Source organism: Carex rostrata, chromosome 30 (assembly GCF_964058835.1).
Source record: "Carex rostrata chromosome 30, lpCarRost1.2, whole genome shotgun sequence".
Lineage (NCBI taxonomy): Eukaryota > Viridiplantae > Streptophyta > Magnoliopsida > Poales > Cyperaceae > Carex > Carex rostrata.
This window is the reverse complement of record NC_135947.1, coordinates 6348841-6369502: the sequence shown is the minus strand read 5'-3', so window position 1 is coordinate 6369502 and position 20662 is coordinate 6348841. Positions and strand designations below refer to the sequence as shown.

The window sequence follows — 20662 nt, the reverse complement described above, 5'->3', positions numbered from 1 at the left end:
AATTAGTCATTTAAATACTTTACTAGTTATGTTTAACAACAATTATGTTGCTTTTAACATATGATAATAAAAAATTACCGAATCACTTTATATTTTTAACATTGAATAGTCACTTTTGACAAAAAAAAAAATCACAAACACTGATCGAGCTACTTTCTTTTATTTTTTTCTGTTTAATACTTTATATTCAAAAATAATATATTTAAAAAAACTACTTTTAAGTGTTTAAAAGTAATATATTTTGTGAAAAATAACTCATTCAGTATCTTAAAAATACACAATGACACGATCAATGTACTAGCTCCATAATCATCACAAGCGAAACTAAACAAATAAAATAAAGGAAGAATTTTTTTTAATGTACGATAAATAGAATTTTAACTCATGTTTCTACGGCCACAATATTAAATTCTAGCCACATTAGACTACACGTAAAAATTAATATTTCTTTAAAAAATTGAACTATATATAAAAAAAAATTAAATTTTAATATATAAAATTAAAAAATAATTTTGAACTGCACCCACTCACGTTTAAAACTACCACGTGGGACTCGATGAAGGGCTAATCGAATGGATAAAGTAAAACCGTGACATTTTACATCTCGGCGGGGACAGATCTCCTGTAAATGTCAGGAGTGTCAAGTCATTTTATGATTTTAAATTTTTTAATTATATATAGTACAACTTAAACTTAATTAAATTTTGAGTTTTTCGAACTTTTATATAGACCTCATAAAATAAGATGGTAGTCTAGTAATTTGAATTTTAGTTGGTATGTGTAATGCCATGAGTTCAATTTCTACTCATCACACTACTTTTATCTTTTTCGCATATTACATTTTATAAGTTAGCCTCCTCATTCAAATTTTTCCTATTTGCACAAATAATATAATTAAAAAAAAAATTCAATCCATCTCCAGGACAAATTACTTTGGGGCGACATGTCATGCCATGTTTGTGTTGAATCAATATGGATACATATATCGTATTGGATAGGAGATACGGTAATTTTTAACATAATACGAGTATCGGGTGACACAATATGAATATCAATACGACAATACGATATGTATCAGATACAAGTACAGAATCATATTGACGAGAACCAGCCCAAGTCAGACTCAGATTCGGGAAGATACTCGCTTTCAGAAACGTGCAACTGCTATTAAAGAAGAACCTTACTTTGAGCATTGACCATGTACATTTTCTAGAAATAGCAGTAGTTGTTTACATTTCTTAGATAGTTCTTAATGTTTATTTCTTTTTCTGTTTACATTTTCTAAATCGTACGTAGTGATTTATGTTTGTTTATTTTCATATTGTAAATTAATTATTCCTTGTGGTCTATAAAAGGAGAGTCTTTGTAAGAGAAAAGAATTTTTGGGTATCAATATATTTTATGAGAGAGATTTCATTCTCGCTTTTGTTACTTAGCATTCTTTGTTTTTAATTTCATTAAACTGTGTTTAAAAATCATCACTAGTAGAGTCGAGATCCGAGACCAAAATTACATCACATATATAAAATATCGGAATAACATAAAGCCATTATACAATCAATGAGAAACCTATACTATTGTTGAATGTTTTTAGCATAATATAAAAATTAAAGTTTTCAAGTTGATCTACTGCAGGGCACTGAGTTTGTAAAAGGTACGTAATGTCTAATCTAACAATATTTTTTGAGTTAATTTATACAATAATATAGAGTATGGCTAGTATAACATTAGTATCATTTAAGCCTATATAACACCAACTTCAGAATCTATCGAATCGACTTCAAATGATAAATTCAAACCGTTCAAACCGATCTACTTCATTAGTTGTGCGTTTACATGTAAATTTATAAATTTTCGAACTTATTTAATATCAAGTCAAGCGGTCAAATGAGTGAGTTTTTAAGTTAATTTTAATACATTCATTTTTGAACATTTTTACCGTTTGATTTGATACTAAAATAACTCAAAAATATAAAAAAATTTACATGTAAATACATCACTTATAAGGTAAATTGGTTTGAACGGTTTGAATTAATCGTTTAAAGTCTATTCAATCAAGTTTGAAGTTAGTGTCATTTGACACTAATGTCATACTAGCCGGACTCAATAATATAATAATATTGAATTTGAAACAAAAAATTTACGTATCAGTTATAAGCTCGGATCAACTGATCTGTTATTTTGGAGGAATATATGTTTTGATGAAAAATTAAATATCGAGTATCTACGTAGTTTAAGGTACTTTTTTCTGGAGTTCACCAAACTTTGCCCATGAGGGAGAGGAATGATTGAATGATAATTGAATAATTTTTTGAAAGTCCTTATTTTTCAGATGAATACAGAGTCCAAGTCTATTAACTTTTAATATTCCATAAGAAAAGTCTTTTGATTTTTTTTAATATTCCATAAGAAAATTCCTGGAAATTAATCTGCAATTTCTTAATCTGTTTTTAGTCCTTATATTTACTCTGTCAAAGTCTTATAAACTTATAACATTAACTAATTCAGTCATGATTTTACTTTTTTTTTTTTTTTATTAAAGAATTCTGTACACTCCAATATATTTTAGATGTTATTTCTAAAAATTGAACCTGTGACCTATCTGTAGAGAGACGGGACTCGCACCCAGCATCTTTTGATATTACTTTCGTTGTTACATTTTTTTTTTTTTGGAATAAACTATATCAACAAAAAGTGTGCGCGTCAACAAATTTTATTCCAAACGATTAAGAAGATTTAATTAGGACAAATCAAAACTTAAACCAGAGAGTGACTTCCAGAGAAACATTTTCTTCCCATTTTTATAATAAATAATTTTAGCATATATAGACGTGAATTTTCCTATAGAACATGCATCAAATTTTTAGTCAATTTAAAATATCATTCAAAAATCACCGTTAAATTTTTTAAAATTATTTGATGAAATGTTAAATGACTTTCAAACCAGTTCAAATTTGATATACATGTGAATTAAGAAATAAATAACAGATCTATAATTTTAAGTTTCTAATTTAAATAATATTGTACAATATATCAAAAGATTGTACTGTAAAAAATTTTGTACGCAGTACGCTAGTATTATTTTAAAGATCCGAAGTGTGAAATTCTTATACTAGTAACATCAATTTCAATTTCTAATATTGGAAAGTTAGTAATTATTTTATAAGGAGAGGACAAATGATTTTATTTTTTGCGCTTTCATCATGTCTCGATATTTTATTTTTGGGGAAATTGGTTATTTGCCACTCCAAAACCTTCAAATTAGAAAAATGCCACTCCAAAATTAGAATTCATCAAAATGCCACTCTAAACTTAAAAAATTCAGAATTTTGCCACTCTAAATTATTAATGACCAAATTGCCCTCCCCATCTCTTCTTCTCCATTTTTTTCTTTTGCTCCGCCTCCCTGGTGGTTCTGTTCCGTGCCTTCGTTTTCTTCTTCTCTGATTTCATCGAACACCTTCCTTGCATCACTTAATAGCCCACATCTTGCATAGGCATCAACAAGTGAACTTGAAATAACCAAATTGGTCCAACAAAAGCCGATAATAAATAATTGCTTGTGGACCCGTTTAACCAGCCATAGATCTAAAATTTGATTGCATGCAAGAATAACTCCAGTGAATGTGTACCAGTTGTAACCATATGAAGACCTCCTCAGCCAGAAATACAAACCCATAGCATCATATGGAGACCCATTTTGAGAAAAAGCAAGAATCATGGTATTCCAGGAGACATGATCCCTGTACGGCATTCGACCAAATAGATATTTTTGCACGGTCCATTACACCAAGCTGGGCATTGCCAGAAAGCATGACATTGTAAGCATACAAACTTGGGTTAGGCATTTTAGCAAACAACTTATCAGCCTGAGAGAGATCGCCATTCATGAAATGAAAACAGAGAAGATGGGTGGCGAGTTGAGCGGAGGAGGGAACTGCGGAGGTGTATAGGCGGGAGACACAGAGAAAGAGGGATTAATCATTCAAATTGCACCAACTGGAGGTACGGGACAGAACCACCAGGGAGGCGGAGGAGAAGAAGAAAACGGAGAAGAAGAGATGGAAGGGTAATTTGGTCATTAATAATTTAGAGTGGCAAAATTCTGAATTTTCTAAGTTTAGAGTGACATTTTGATGAATTCTAATTTTATAGTGGCATTTTTCTAATTTGAAGGTTTTGAAGTGGCAAATAACCAATTTTTCCTTTATTTTTTAATAATTTTTTTTTAATTTATATAAAACTATTAGTGTGATATATTATTTTCTCTGCGTACACATATTACTTTTGATTTTTGTGTATTTTCATAAGCTTAAGTGTATTTTCACAAGTTTTTGATACTAATTAAAATAAAATTAAAATGTTATAATTTTTTACATAAAAAATATACTATATCTAACAGTTTTTTTTTACATTTAAATTTTAAATTATTATAGTTCTAAAAATATAAACAAAAAAAAAAACAAAAAATAGAGGCCTTAAGTTAAATATCCTCAAAATGATATTATAGATCTTTCTTATTAAAATAATATTAAAAAGTTTGTAATATCCTATTTTTAATTCGCATAAGGTTAAAGACTCTCTCAACCGAACCAAAACTTGCCAAGTGACCGCGGCGGGACGAAAGGAACGAAACGGATTTTGGACGGATCCTTTCAGGGAATATTCACAACGGGCCCCATAAAAAACGGATCGCTCTATGAAATGGATAAAACCGCAAGGTTAGAGACGTATCATGGGTGGCCCACACCCGCTCAATTATTGAGCCCAACCCGACGCGCTCGGTGTACGTGGATCCGCGCTGTTACACCTGTTTTGAGTTTTGACTAACCCTCTCTCCTCTCTCCTCTCTCCTCTCTCCTCTATCCGGAATAATACCTGCTCCAGTGGTCCCCACCCTCTACTATTCCTATTGGCTCCTTTCCTCTGCAATTTTTTTTCCTATTGAATGAGTCACACCGACTCTATTTAATACCTGCGGTTTCTCTGAAAAGTAAAATTCAAAATAGAAATCTATTTAATATTAGTCTAACGAGTAGAACTAGGGTATTCTTAAGCTATTTAAAAAATATTAGTCTAATGAGTAGAACCAGGGTATTCTTAAGCTATTTAAAAAGGGAGGTGCTATTCTAAGGACAATAATTTCAATAATAAGAGCTGAAATAATATTTTTTATACCAATGCCCACTTTACCCTTCTCTCTTAATACTATATATAAATACGTAATTAATGGATAACTAATGAGGAAATTATCTCAAATATCTTTCATCTTTTTTTGCTGTACATATAGAATGGAAACTAATCCTTCCTAGCTGGTATAATTGCTATGTCATTTACAACATTTACATATCCGATTATATTGTTTGATTCATGATACAACGATATATAAATTGAAACTTAAGGGCATTTATGTTGAAAAAAAGAAAAAAGAAGTTTGAAACCAATCAAATTAAAATTTTATTTTAATTAACAACCTCATTATAAATATTTATAAACTTTGTACTACATTATAAAATTTATAAATATTAATAATGAGGACTTTAATTAAAATGAGATTTTAATTTGATTGGTTTCCAAACTTTTTACTTTTTTTGCAACTCAAATGTCCTTAGGTTTCATTTCATATCATCTGTATTACAATTGATTTGTTCTGATGCATCCACTGTTTTACTCTACCAATAAATAAAAAACCAAAGTAGTATCATGATTAATGCTGTAATTTCTTGTTTATGAGTCAAACAATAGAATCAGCTAAGTGAATGCTATATTTTTTTTAAAAAAAAAAGAGCCATGTAGGCATTATATTATATAACACCAGAGTCATTACAGCAGTACATATCTAGTATAAAGTTGAGGCATGAAATAGCCTTGAAACAAGTACAACCATCATTTAGAAACTAATATTTAAAACGCTAGCCGAAAATGAAATGATCAAGCCAAGTGCACACATCAGCTCATACCACAGTCCCTGAAGCTCTCCATAGTCCATATGGCATCCTTATCCTAAATATTTGAACCTTCTATCCTTTGAATCCCAACCAAAAACTATGTATAATTTTCATTTTATCTGGAGATAAACTCAAAATAGGGTCATACATAATCTTAATTGACGGGGTTTTCAAGAACAGGCCAGGTTTTTGCCAATGAATGTTGTAAATGATATGGCAGATATACTGATTAGGAAGGATTGGTACGTTTCCATTCATTATGTAAAAAAACAGATGAAAGATATTTGAGATAATTTTCTCATTAGTTGTTATTCATTAATTACGCATCCATCCATATATAGTATTAAGAGAGAAGGGCAAAGTGGGTATTAGTATAAAAAATATTCTCTCAGCTCTCATTATTGAAATTATTGCCCTTAGAATAGCACCTCCCATTTAAAAAATGGGTCGCTCTATGAAATGGATAAAACCCATCAAATCAGTTTCAAATGACGAATCTGAACCGTTGAAATTCGTCTACTTTACGAGTGATGCGTCTACATGTGAAATTTTTAAACATTTGAATTAGTATAAAGTCAATTGGTCAAATTTAGAAGGTTAATAAATTAATTTTAATGCATTCATTGTTTGAATTTTTTTGATCACTTGACTTTATACTAAATTAATACGAATATTTAAAATTACATGTAGACGCATCACTCGTAAGATAGGCGAGTTTCAACAGTTCAGATTCGTCATTTAAAATCGATTTCAATAATGATGAGGAGAATAATTGAAAGTGCAAATGGGCATCCCCTAAAGGACCTGAAGATCCTATTATCAAAAGATATGACATGCGAAGCATGCTCTCTTGGAAAACTAATTATTAGGCCATCTCTAAATAAAGTTGGACCTGAAGCTCCTTCATTTTTAGAAAGAATTTAAGGAGATATATGTGGACCGTTTAGATATTTTATGGTGTTAATTGATGCATCAACACGCTGGTCACATGTGAGTTTGTTAGCAACAAGAAATGTTGCATTTGCTAGACTATTAGCACAAATTATCCAATTGAGAGCTAATTTTCCGGATTATCAAATTAGAAGAATCCGGCTTGATAATGCAGGTGAGTTTACTTCTCAAACTTTTAATGATTATTACATGTCTATTAGAATTACGGTAGAACATCCAGTGGCCCATGTTCATACACAAAACGGTCTAGCAGAATCGTTGATTAAAAGGTTGCAATTAATTGCTAGACCATTACTTATGAGGTCTAGTCTACCGTCTTCTGCATGGGGACATGCCATATTACATGCCGCTGCACTCATTAGATTAAGACCAACTGCTGATCAGAAGTATTCCCCGTTACAATTGGTCTCTGGAAGAGAACCAAATTTGTCTCATCTAAAAATATTTGGTTGTGCTGTATATGTTCCAATTTCTCCTCCACAACGCACAAAAATGGGACCTCAAAGAAGGCTGGGAATTTATATTGGTTTTAACTCTCCTTCTATTATTAAATATTTAGAACCATTAACAGGAGATATTTTTACAGCAAGATTTGCTGATTGTCATTTTAATGAATCAATATTCTCAAATTTAGGGGAAGAAAAACAAAAACTGGATAAACAAGTAACTTGGAATTCATCGTTATCTTATCTTGACCCCCGAAGTGGTCAATGTGTACTCGAAGTTCGAAAGATCATAAATTTGCAAAGAATTGCAAATGAATTGCCTGATGCATTCATAGATACGAATAGAGTTACTAAATCACATATTCCAGCTATAAATGCACCTGCTCGAATTGACATTACAAAAATATCTAATGAATCTAATGTGCGTAGAAAACGTGGAAGACCACTTGGTTCTAAGGATGTAAATCCACGTAAAAGAAAAGAGCAGAATAAAGCAGTTGGTTCAACCCTAGAAGAGGTTGATGATAAAATTCCTGAAGAAGTCAATAAAATCCCAGAAGAGATTAATGGTAAAACTCCTGAAGAAGTCGATAAAACTCTAGAAGAGGTTGATGAAATTCCAGAAGAAACTCAAGTACCAAATGATTATGAGATTTCTATAAATTATATAATAAATGGTACTATATTAAATAGAAATGAAACACATGTTAATGAAATTTTTGCATTCGCTATGGCAAGCGATGTTATAAACGAAGAAGATAATGTGCCAAAAACTCTGGAAGAGTGTAGACATAGAAATGATTGGCCTAAATGGAAAGATGCCATACAAGCAGAATTAAGTTCATTAGACAAACGGTAAGTATTTGGACCTCTAGTCCAAAAGCCCAAAGATGTTAACCCTGTAGGTTGCAAATGGGTATTTGTCATAAAAAGAAATGAGAAAAATGAGATTGTGAGATATAAAGCAAGGCTAGTGGCGCAAGGCTTTACACAAATACCTGGAGTCGATTATGAAGAAACGTATTCACCTGTAGTGGATGCGATAACTCTCAGGTTTCTAATAAGTCTTACAGTTAAGAAAATCTAAAAATGCGACTTATGGATGTCGTAACAGCGTATTTGTATGGTTCACTTGACAGTGACATATACATGAAAATCCCTGAAGGATTGAAAATGCCTGAAATATATAAGTCAAAACCTAGAGAGATGTACTCTATAAAATTAAGAAGATCTTTATATGGACTAAAACAATCTGGTCGAATGTGGTATAATCGACTGAGTGAGTACCTTCTAAAATAAGGATATAAAAATAATGTAATTAGTCCATGTGTTTTCATTAAAAGATCAAATCTAGGTTTCACAATCATTGCAGTGTATGTTGATGATTTAAACATTATTGGATCTCCTGAAGAGATTGAGAATACTACAAAATTGTTGAAAAATGAATTTGAAATGAAAGACCTTGGTGTAACAAAATTTTGTCTCGGCTTGCAGATCGAGCATCTAAAGAATGAAATATTTATCCATCAATTAAATTATGTTGAAAAAATATTAAAGAGATTCAATATGGATAAAGCTCATCCTTTGAGCACACCAATGGTCGTACGATCGCTAAATGCAGAAAATGATCCTTTTCGCCTACAAGAAAATAATGAAAAAGTGCTTGGTCCTGAAGTACCATACTTAAGTGCAATCGGGGCATTATTATATCTTGCAAATAATACGAGACCTTATATCTCATTTGCAGTAAATGTGTTAGCAAGATATAGTTCCAAACCAACCAGAAGACATTGGAATGGAATTAAACAAGTATTTCGGTATCTCCCCGGAACTAGAGATATGGGGTTATACTATCAAAATGATACAAAATCCAATTTAGTTGGATATGCAGATGCGGGATATTTATCGGATCCACATAAAGCACGATCTCAATCGGGATATGTATTCACCTATTGTGGAGTTGCAATTTCATGGCGATCGACAAAACAAACTCTTACAGCTACATCTTCAAATCACGCCGAACTGGTCACCTTATACGAGGCGGGTCGAGAATGTGTTTGGTTACGGTCAATGATTCAAAATATTCAAGAAGAATGCAGACTTGAAAACATCAAGGTAAATCCTACTCTGCTATATGAAGATAATGCAGCATGCATTGCACAAATCAAAGAAGGATATATCAAAGGAGACCGAACTAAAACTAAAGTTCTTTTCGACACATGACCTACAAAAGGAAGGCGTAATAGATGTTTGCCAAGTCCGATCAATCGACAATCTGGCAGACCTATTCACAAAATCTTTACCGACAAAGATTTTTGTACAACTCACAAAGAAGATAGGTCTACATCGATTGAAGGATATTCAATGATATCAAAATGAGAGGAAGCATTATACGCACTGTACTCTTTTTTCCTTAACCAAGTTTTTATCCCAATGAGTTTTTCTTGGTAAGGTTTTTAATGAGGCAGTACGTGATCCTGAAGTATCATGTTGATCATGAAGTATCATGTTAATATCGATCATGAAGTATCACATTAACAGCGTATAATGAACAATGAACATCCAATGGGAAGTGTTATAAATAAAATAAGTTATGAATGGATGTTCATTTGCAACTCTTCCGTAATTACTTCAAACCTTCTCATAAAGATTTATGTTATTCTCTTCTCATTTATCAATACAATTCATTTACAATGGCTTGCTATTTACATTTTCTACCTATAAATAGAGAATTGTAAGATTGTATTTGACACACAAGAAAAGCATAAGAATAAGAGATAGCTATCTTATACATTATCAATATCTTGCTTGATTTCTTTATCTTTATGTAACAACAGGTGACTATTTTTTCCGTTTTAGAAATCAACCACCATGACTTATTTAGTTATTTGTGACCCCAACTAAAATTGCACCTAATTGCAGAAATCTAGATATTCTAGGAACCGCCGAACCGGAGGCTAACAATTATGTACTAATCCGATTTTCGTCCCCCAGCTGGCCCCACCTCAGCTCAATACAAAGATTGATACTCGCCATATATAAAGCCGCTCTTCCTTTCTTTCTTTCCCAAATCCGATTCAAGATAAAAGAAGTCGATCAATTTGACTCGAACTTCAAATCAAGTTCAGAGAAGAATCAGACTAAATTAAGATGGCAAGAGATACAACACAACTTGATAGAGAGCAAGTTGGGATGAGTAGAAAGGGAAGCTTGTCGGACATGGTGATGGAATTCTTTGAGGAGATGGAAGCAGAGAAACAGGGAAGGAAAGAAGGTGCCGAGGGTGATTATGAGGAAAACGAGGGTTCCATTGCAAATTTGGCAGAAGATGAGATTTTCTGGACGTCGCAACACAATGATCTCCAAGTAAGTTTGAATTAGATGTTTTTTTTTGGGAGAAATCGTGATATTAATTAGATGTATATGCGATTAAACATTACATAGTAGCAACGAGCATGCTTGCTATTTACCGATATCTGAGAAAATCTTCATATTTTTGAACTGTGTTCTCCTGTGATCATGAAATAAAGCCTACTTTTGTAATGATATATATTTTTTTTATAATATAGTGACTATTATTTTAGAACATCCTTAAATTAAAAGAGATGGGTAGTTGAAGTTCTTGTTCCTTTTAATGGAATAAATTCATGCTCTATAGTCCATACAACTAATTAAAAATATGCCTAAATGTTCAATTGAGTTTCTGTTTTGTATATCCTTGCATTTTTTAGAAGCCCTTGCATAAAAAATAGTAATGCTACTTTAAAAAAACAATGGCTAAATATATATATAATTAATTGATGTTCATTTCAAATAGAAGGAAGATTGCTATTTGCTACCTAATTAGCAATTACATTATTGCACAGGAAAACAAATGCATGTGTCCAAATTTTCAAATAATTAGTCCATCAATGATTGAAATAACACTGTAAAGTAATTAGCAATGATTGAAACAAGAAATAACTCTTCTTAATATATTTATTTATATAGGAAGCACTTGCTAAAGATAGTTCAACCGAGAAAAAGATAAGAGCTGACACGGAAGAAGCAATACGAAAATTGCGAGGAGACGATTCGATTTGTTCCTGTTCAGGCAGAGTTGCCGAGCATTGCAGAAAATGCCTCTTGAGTTATGTGGCAGAGCAGCTGAATAGAAGAGGGTATAACAGCGCACTTTGCAAATCCAAATGGACCCGCTCCCTTGACATCCCTTCAGGTAATATTTTTTGTTTTCTTTTGCTTCCAAGTAGAAGTCTATATGCATCACATGAAAAATTCATAATGTTTAATAATTATAGATTAATTGTTAAGGCTTGTTGTCTCCAGCAGTAGCTTTGATAGAGCATATCTTAAAAAGTGTAGTATATCATTCTTTTACTAAGTCAATCATGCCTTTATTTAATAATATTATCACACGGTGTTGACTTGACTTAGATTTATCTAAGTTAACATCATTTGATTTTTTTTTTTAAACTTTACCCTTATTTTATTTTTTGTTGATTCTACAATTATATCTCGCAGTCATATACTTATAAAAATAACAATAGAACTCACTGGAAGCTATATTTCTAATTGCATGCTAACAAAGATCTTGATAAATTATTTACTTTTTACAGGAGAGCATAGTTATGTAGATGTAGTTGTAGATTCAAAATCCGGCAAGAGAAACACAATTCGGGTTGTCATAGAGCTGAATTTTCGAGGCGAGTTTGAGATGGCTAGGCCAAGTCAACAATACAAAACCCTAGTCGACTCCTTACCAGAGATATTTGTAGGAAAATCAGAGAAACTAAGAACCACAGTTCGAATAATGTGTGCAGCAGCGAAGAAGTGCATGAGAGACAACAACATGCACATGGGTCCATGGCGAAAGCAGAAATACATGCAATCAAAGTGGCTCAGCACGCCTGAGAGGATTACATCGGGACCGTTCGTGCGGTCTATACCGGTGATAGTAGAAACTGAAAGGCAGCACAGGAAGCAAATCGCATCCATGCTAACTTTCGATCTCCATTGCTCGGCAGTTCGGGTTGTATGATGCAAGGAGATATATGAGAAAATATTATTTTTCCTTTTAATTTTGTTGTTGTTGTTGTTAAGGTGATGTTAAGCGAAATTTGTAATTTGGCTACGTTTTATCATATGATTGACTCGCCGGGAAAATAGTCTGAGCGTAAAAATGGAATCAGTCCGTTGTGGAGTTACTTTGTTTCTCCCTCTCACATTAATATTCTCTGAGCTTTTTCCAATTTGAAAAAAAAAAAAAAAAACCTGTGAATTAGTTGCTTTTGTGCTTCCATTTGAAATTCGTCTGGTAGAGAAAGTTGAGATTGAAATATACAAAAATTAAATCCAATTATTTGATGGCCTACCAAAGAAGGTGATAAGTACAAATATATTAGAGAAATAAGTTGTTGTAGCTAGGCCCAATGTTCAGTAGGCCGACATGAATTTTCAAGTCTATACAACACATGAAACATCTATCAGGCATTCAGGCCTACAAAATTCAGACATCTAGTATTTTCTTTTCAAAACTGGAACGAACGGGCATAATATAGTTCTTTATATTAAATAAATTAATATTAATCATTCAACAAAATTTGACTACTGCCATTTTGTTATAAGTGCCCGGAGGATATATATGTTTATCATTTATTGTTTCTATTATAAAAGCAGGTGGCAGATCAAGCTCTATTACTATTATGTTGCTTTAAGGTTCTCTAATCAATTGCTTATATTCATATTCTTTTGTTGAGATTTTATTCACAGGAGGTTAATTAATATTATTTCTTAACTGTATATTAAAACATGACTTAGATATTCCAATTTGTCTCCTAATTGAGGTTTTCTAATTTTGCTAACATTGTTAGTTAGTTAGTTATGGAAATGGGAGACATTTGAAAGAAAATTCATAGAAAGTTAGAAACTATCAGAGTACCTAAAATTAATATACAAAACTAAGAGTTAGGCTATTTCAAACGTTTACACTTCCATCATAATACAAATGACTAAAATAATATTTTTTTTCATGTCCAAACGGTCGATTCAAATCGCTCAATGCATTTATACCTATCAAAATCTTGTAGGATGTAACTTTTTTGATGTAATACTCTTATATGCTTAATGGAATATGTCTACGGGCTTTGTACCCAAAAAAAAAAAAATCTTGTAGGATAACAATTTTTATTATTGTTAGGATCTTTTACTTCTTTCAAATTGTAAAAAATAACCCTATTTGATATGCTAATATTTTAATTTTATTATCATTTTTATTACCCATGTCTCAAAATTCTAAAAATAGTAAAATGGTCTATCTTTTAAAATTCTAAATAAAATAGTAAACTAATTCTAGAAATAATAATATTTGGTAATCTACAAAATTTTGACAAGTACAATTAAGACATTAAGCAAATTGAATCGACTGCTTAGACATAAGAAAATATAATTTAAGTCAATTATATGTCGACCGAAATTCAAACATTTTATAATAGTAAACTAATTAGATTACTGAAATTTTTAGACAATTTTTTTTACCAGTAACTGATCAGAAGTCAGAACCCCCAACGACAGAAACATGAAGACTTACAACACAGACAATTAACATTTCATATACGAGGAATTAAAATTGAACCTTATGAAGATAACAAAAAAAAAACGAAGAAAGGTGAATTAAAACAACAGCCATCTTTATTCCTTGCGAACACGAAACTACTTCAAAGCCCAAAAAAGGTGAAATTAGGGACACCTTGTACCCTTCTTTGGTTTAAAAACGAAAACACCGCTCGAATAGATGTACTCGATTCCATCATTGAGTGTGATTGCCTTCTCGAACTTGAGCACATTGGATCCTCTGGCACCAGGATATACTGGCACGTTGCATCTGCGTGTTGGCGATTTGGGCATGTACATGCGGCAGTTGCGGCTGGTGAAGGTAGTCAGCTGTGATGTGTGGAGCTCGAAATAACCATCTTTGTTGCTTTTAACAAGCATGGAGATGGCATTCGTGCTATTTGTACGGCATCTTAGGATAACAGTGGCACCTTCATGACATTATTATTTTATCAAATAATGTTGTATTTCTCAAGAATTAGAGAAAAAAAAAGAAAGATTTGGAATGAACCTGGAATAGGCGACGAGTCAAGGTTTGAACTGTACCCTGGCAATTTGCACGATTTGCAATATACCATGCCTCGTACACTGACAGTGAACTTGAGACGGGCCCCTGGTTGAGGCAGTGGTATTCCCCTAGCAGAGAGCATGACAATGGAAAGAGAGAGCACAAGAAACCTAAGCCACAGCATTTTATAAATTCAACACAATTTAATCCAAAAATTTAACTGACAAATAAAGAAGGCTGATAGAGTGTGAGAGAAGGGTATATAATTAGGCTATATATATAGGTACTTTATAGGGGCCTTATACTCGTTTTGTATGGATCTGTTGTTGCTTATAACTGTCACCGAAAGATCAAATGGAAAAGATAAATTATTTTATGAATTTGATTTTACAAGTCTTACTTTTTGAGTATCTCGAGAGAAGCCTTACTATCTGCAGTTAACAATAGAAAGCTTTCGAAGTAGGGGCACTCATGAGTCGAGTCGAGTCGAGTCCGAGTTGCTAATTTAGTTTCAAGTCAAATTCTAATTTAGAATCAACTCACGAGCAACTCGAATCGAGGTGAGTCAACTCGTGACTCATAATGTAGTACATAGTGAGACAATCTAGTTTAATTCTAACAAAAGAGATATTACATAGGTTATCAAAATAATACACAATTAAAGACAAGACATAATGAGACAATGACCAATACATAATTAAATAAAATACAAAATTATCAAAATAGTACATAATTAAAAATTGCCAAACATATACGATTTAGTCGTTTGAGAAGCAATGATTTTTTTTAGATCCAAGTGGCAATATAGTAGATTGTGAGAAACATGTATAAGGTTTGGAAATGCAAAAATTAGGAATATATGAATTAGGGTTTGATGTGAGTCCAATTGAGTTGATTCCTAACCGAGTTGGAGGTAACTTGGATTCGACTCATAAATCAACCAAGTTAGTTTCAACTCAAGTTATTAGTGAGTTGAATCCGAATTGATTTCGAACTGAGTTTCGAGTCGTGAACTTTTTGTGCACCCCTATTTCGAAGTATGATTATATATTTATATTCCCCCTATTTTGAAGTATCCGAATCTAAACTTTTAATTTGATCATCCAGGACTACTGTTGTGGATTCCCTGTGGTCAACATACAATAATTATAGTGTGGCAAGTTAATGACAAGTTAATTACATTATGTAGCTGTATCATAAGCCACTAACATTGTACACAATATGGTTGTATTCTCCACGGAAAAACCACGTACTTATTTTTCGTTTAAATTGCAATCTCGGAAAACCCTTTTGGGATTGAGTTAAAGCATGGGGGTTTGGGGTAAGAGCATTAAATTCACCCGGGATTTGCGATTGGGATGTCACTGAATTGGTGGTCATAACTATTGGTTTTCACATAAAAAGCTTCCCTCTAGGAGTGCATTGGAAGTTACCATTTACCAAGTTGTATTAATTTTGTGTGGCCACTGGCCACTGGCCAAATGGATAATCTTGGATCTAGTTAAATTCTCTGTTACATTTCCTTTGTTGGCAATTCTATTTCAAGGCATCATATCCCAATTACCAAGTATCCTCGAGCTAATCATCATGGCAAAGCCCAAATCAGCCCAATAATATATTTTATCTTCACTTTTCTTTACTGGAACTGGATCCTCCAGTATCCCTCAGCCCAATCGTCTCATTCATCCACCAGCGCCTCTTAGAACTGGATCCGTCCGGCCCAATCTCATCCGTGTATCAGTGTATGCGTTCTCTCCTTCTCGCCACCACCACACCATCTCCCGCTGAATTCGACTTCGCCATGAGCGAGAGCTAAAAGACTGCGATGAAATCCGCTCTTCGAGGATTGTACACTACTACAATTACACCTAATTTTTATGGATTTACGAATTATTTCAAAAATAGAGCCCTTATTAATCGTAGAAAGTTTCAGACCCAGAGTTGCAAATTCTCCTATAACCATGAGAAACAAATCGTGCAGGATAGAGAGTATCTCCCCCCTTGGTTCAGGTACAATTTTTTTTTTATAATCATATGTAGTAGTGCTATTTCTATAGATACCATTTTAATTTGAAGCAGTATCTGTTTAAATACTTACTAAAACAACTGTCTATAACTGAAGACCTTTGTAACAAGTAGAGGTCCTTTTGCGGTTAGGCCACCAAACATTCTATGGTTTGAGGTTTGTACAAAATTAATGGGCAAATTTTTTTAATTTACAAGCAGTCAATCCAACAGTAATTATATTTCCTTGTTTCATAATTTCATAATGGTTTATCCCAGGGAATAAGTTTTAGTTTTTTTTTTTTTTTATTGCTTGTTAATCATACCAATATCTCAGCTAGGTAGCAATTGTTTTTTCTGGCTTTTCTTTAATGCTTTTACGAGAAATAAATCATTCTTTAGCTCGAAATATTATCATTCCACCGGTAAGGGTGAGTTCAGTTGCCATGGATGGAGTCTCACTATTCCTAAGATATCCAACACAGGAAAGAATACTAAACGATGTTTGAGCATCATGAGACTGTAATGCATTGTAAAATTATTCATGAGTTAAGTGAGTAAGGGCTGGAGCGTTATACTTAAGATTTACCCAATGGTGCTAATATTTATTTTTGTGTTATAATGTGGCTCCAACTAATTTGACAATTGTTTCTATGGTTGATAGTGTGGCACCAATGATGGAATGGACGGATAATCATTTCAGAACCCTTGCACGGATCATTTCTAAACATGCCTGGCTTTATACTGAAATGGTGGTTGCTGAAACGATTGTTCATCAAAAGGATAATTTGGTAGAGAGTATATATTTTGTTTTCTGGTCATTTCTTGAAAATTCCTGTATTTAAATCAGACAACTTTTATCACCATTATGGTACTGGACCAATTTGTTACTTAAAATATAGTTGGTAGTCAATAATTATTTTGGACATATATTCATAGATTACATGGTTCATTTTCTTATTGCAAAAAAACTCATTTTTAATCTTATTTACAAGAAGGCCAATGAATTTTTTTTATTTACTTTGTAACAACATGATCACTTTTAATGTATGCCAGAACAATTTTCTTGTTTCCTTTTATTCCTGTTTAGGATAGATTTTTAGCATTTCGAGCAGAACAACACCCGATAGTGCTGCAAATAGGTGGGAGTAACATAGACAACCTGTCTAAGGCAACTGAGTTGGCAAGTGCTTATTCCTATGATGAAATTAATTTAAAGTATGTCTGTTTGTTCTGATTCACCACTTTAGCTTAATGTTTTATTATTTATATTTATTTGTCTTCATTATTTATATTTAATTTTTTTTTTTTTAAATTTGTTACAGTTGCGGATGCCCTAGTGGGAAAGTTGCTGGCCATGGTTGCTTTGGTGCACGTTTAATGCTAGACCCAGAGGTTTGTAATTTATTTGCTTGAATAGATATATCCTCTGGTTCATACTTGTACCAAGCTAGAATGATATGGGTAGAGGATTGGAGCAGTACCAGACAGTTTCAACCATTGTTGGTATCTTTTGCTGTCATTTTTGGGCAATAAGTTATTTTTATAGGCTCCTTTATTTTACAGCACAATTTATGTGTATAAATTTTTAAATTAAAAATTTACATAGTTTTGGTGAAGTTCGTAGGAGATGCCATGTCAGCAATTGCAGCCAGCTGCTCGGTCCCAGTTAGTGTGAAATGTAGGATCGGAGTTGATGACCATGACTCATACGAAGAACTCTGTAAGGCTTGATATTTTCTTTTCTTTCACAATTAATAATTGCATTCCTAATGTAATGGATAAAGTTAGGGCAATGACTTTTATGTTATATTGCACATTGCATTTAAATTTTAAAATATTTGCGTCCCCATATCTCATGCTTTTCAATAAGTCCAATTGCATTCCGGGTCATTTGCAAATAGAATTCAAGTATCAAATCAAGATTTGAACAAGTGTTCAAGTACAATGCTTGTGGACCATCATTAATTCATATCCCAACATATTAATATTTAGTCTTAATTGTAAAAATATGATATTGTTATGTATAGCAAGAAATACAGTGATATTGATGTAATTTATGCATCTTTGTCCTGTCTCATGTTGATAATTTTGGACCGGTACATTTGACTTAAATTTGAGCATATTAATTTAATTTTTGTTTCTACTACCTCTGCAGGTAAATTTGTAGATACAATTGTTTCAAAGTCACCAACTAGACATTTTATTATACATGCAAGGAAGGCATTGCTTAATGGCATTAGCCCTGCTGCTAATCGCCGGGTTCCACCTCTGAAGTATGTTTTCATTTTTCATTGTACATCGTTTTTTTCCCAATTAGTTGCTAAAAATAAAAAAAAGTGCAACACTGACTAATACAGAATCTTTTTTTCAGACTTCTATTTTTTTTCTTTATTGTTTTTTCCATTCCTTTACAAAATAATAGAACATAACTTGTAAATTTTCATTGAGATCCTAATTGATTTAATTGCAACAGATATGAATACTATTATGGTTTATTGCGGGACTTTCCAGAAGTACAATTTACCTTAAATGGAGGGGTAAATTACATTGAGCAAGCAAGTGAATCCCCTTAAACCGCTACTTCTATTGTTATTTGTCACCTCATTATTATTCGATGTTTCTACATAATATTGTTCGTGTCATGCTGTGTTGATCAATGTAGGTCAATGTGGCTATGAATCAAGGAGCACATGGTGTGATGGTTGGTCGTGCGGCTTATAACAAGTATGACCCTAAATTCTACTCTTCTTTTTGTTAAGATATTCATCTCAGTTAATTTATATCAGCAAACCTACTAATTTGTTTGTAATACAGCCCCTGGTCAACTCTGGGCTATGTTGATAGTGTGGTATATGGTGTGCCAAGTGATCCTCTCTCCCGTCGTCAGGTACTCACTAATAGGAGTTAAATTACTCTTAATTTACAAGGTATCCATCTTATACTTAAATTGAGAAATAACCTTTTTGGTTAGGTCCTTGAAAAGTACCAGATTTATGCTGATTCAGTGGTGGGGAAGGATGCACCAAACAGGCCAAATGTCAGACAGCTTGTTAAGGTAGAATTAGCCTGTGTCAGTTATACTGATCAATTTTGTTATTGCAGACACTGAACAATTTATTCTCACGACTGCATAATGCCAACATTAAATGGACCTTACACTATCACTAATTATATGAGAAACTTTGTGCAGCCGTTGCTTAATATGTTCCATTCTGAACCTGGAAATGGCTTGTGGAAAAGAAAGGCTGACGCAGCATTGCGCCATTGCAAGGTAAAAAGAGAAGAAGAGATAACACTTGTAAATCATTTGAGTAGTTATATATATTTTCTATTTAAGAAATGAATATTTCCTAGTTTTGTTCAATAATAATGCTATTCTACCATCACCAGGCTGAATTATTCTATATTCTGAATTTTTGTGTGTATACTTAATACCCATGGAAAAAATATATAATGTATTACACACAAAGTGTGAAAAAAGGAACCAGTGTATGGTGTTCTTTTGGATGAAATTAGGAGAGATGTGAGATATTTATGGTTTTGCTAGCTTTTATTGATATTACATGACCAGTGGAGGATTACATATTCACCACGCAAAGTTGGAAATATGTCTTAGCAAAAATTTTGCATATTAACCCTAGTTTTTTTGTTTGATAGACGGTGAAATCTTTCCTGGAGGAGACAATAGATGCACTTCCCAATTCTGTTTTAGATTCACCGTTGTCTGGAAATCCACCAAAATGGGAGGGTGAATTTGGAAATATGGATCTTCTATTGCCACCCAAATACGCAGTTGGGAGCAAGGACGAATCTAAATTTCATGCATGTGTGGCCGTGACAACGTGAATTTGTCTGGTGTACAGAACATAGCTAAGTATTTCATTTATTTGGCATGTTAACCAGGTAGTGTCTAAATGACCCTTTGTTTTTTGTCTAGATAATCGGATACAACCCATTTGTAAAATTATTTTGATAGCCACTTGCATTTTCATATATGATAAATTTTGAATCCTCATTTCGGTTGTTATCACTGTCAAATAAATTTGTTATTTAATTTTCGAAACCAGCCTTCTTGATATTTTTAGTTCTAGTATCCAAAACTCTATTCTAATTTAAACCCTCGGCTTCTATGAGCAAAATTCTTTCTGTGACTCGTTAATTGGTGGATTTCTCTAGTCTGTTTATAGGTGACT

General features: G+C 32.7%; 3 protein-coding genes across 5 annotated transcripts; 2 read left to right on the top strand and 1 right to left on the bottom strand.

Moving 5' to 3' along the window:
* Positions 1-10412: 10412 nt before the first annotated feature.
* Positions 10413-12626, top strand: LOC144546959 (uncharacterized). 2 transcript variants are annotated; one of them, XM_078295553.1, is made up of 3 exons: positions 10413-10711; positions 11336-11561; positions 11962-12626. In XM_078295553.1, the coding sequence occupies exons 1-3, from the start codon at positions 10496-10498 to the stop codon at positions 12381-12383; spliced, it is 864 nt and encodes a 287-aa protein (XP_078151679.1). In that variant the 5' UTR covers positions 10413-10495; the 3' UTR covers positions 12384-12626. The 2 variants fall into 2 exon arrangements, with proteins under 2 accessions (XP_078151679.1, XP_078151680.1); XM_078295554.1 differs by having other exon boundaries at positions 10413-10715; positions 11340-11561.
* Positions 12627-13903: 1277 nt separating this feature from the next.
* LOC144547020 (non-classical arabinogalactan protein 30-like) lies at positions 13904-14701 on the bottom strand. Its single transcript, XM_078295622.1, has 2 exons — positions 14466-14701; positions 13904-14385 (listed from the first exon to the last, which is right to left on the bottom strand). Exons 1-2 carry the CDS (start codon positions 14644-14646, stop codon positions 14081-14083), a joined length of 486 nt encoding a protein of 161 aa, XP_078151748.1. The 5' UTR covers positions 14647-14701; the 3' UTR covers positions 13904-14080.
* Positions 14702-16167: 1466 nt separating this feature from the next.
* Positions 16168-20484, top strand: LOC144546856 (uncharacterized). 2 transcript variants are annotated; one of them, XM_078295429.1, is made up of 12 exons: positions 16168-16472; positions 17131-17257; positions 17557-17684; positions 17792-17861; positions 18087-18189; positions 18625-18742; positions 18943-19024; positions 19132-19193; positions 19284-19356; positions 19441-19524; positions 19660-19740; positions 20127-20484. In XM_078295429.1, the coding sequence occupies exons 1-12, from the start codon at positions 16288-16290 to the stop codon at positions 20313-20315; spliced, it is 1302 nt and encodes a 433-aa protein (XP_078151555.1). In that variant the 5' UTR covers positions 16168-16287; the 3' UTR covers positions 20316-20484. The 2 variants fall into 2 exon arrangements, with proteins under 2 accessions (XP_078151555.1, XP_078151556.1); XM_078295430.1 differs by lacking the exon at positions 17557-17684 and having other exon boundaries at positions 16331-16472.
* Positions 20485-20662: the final 178 nt, after the last annotated feature.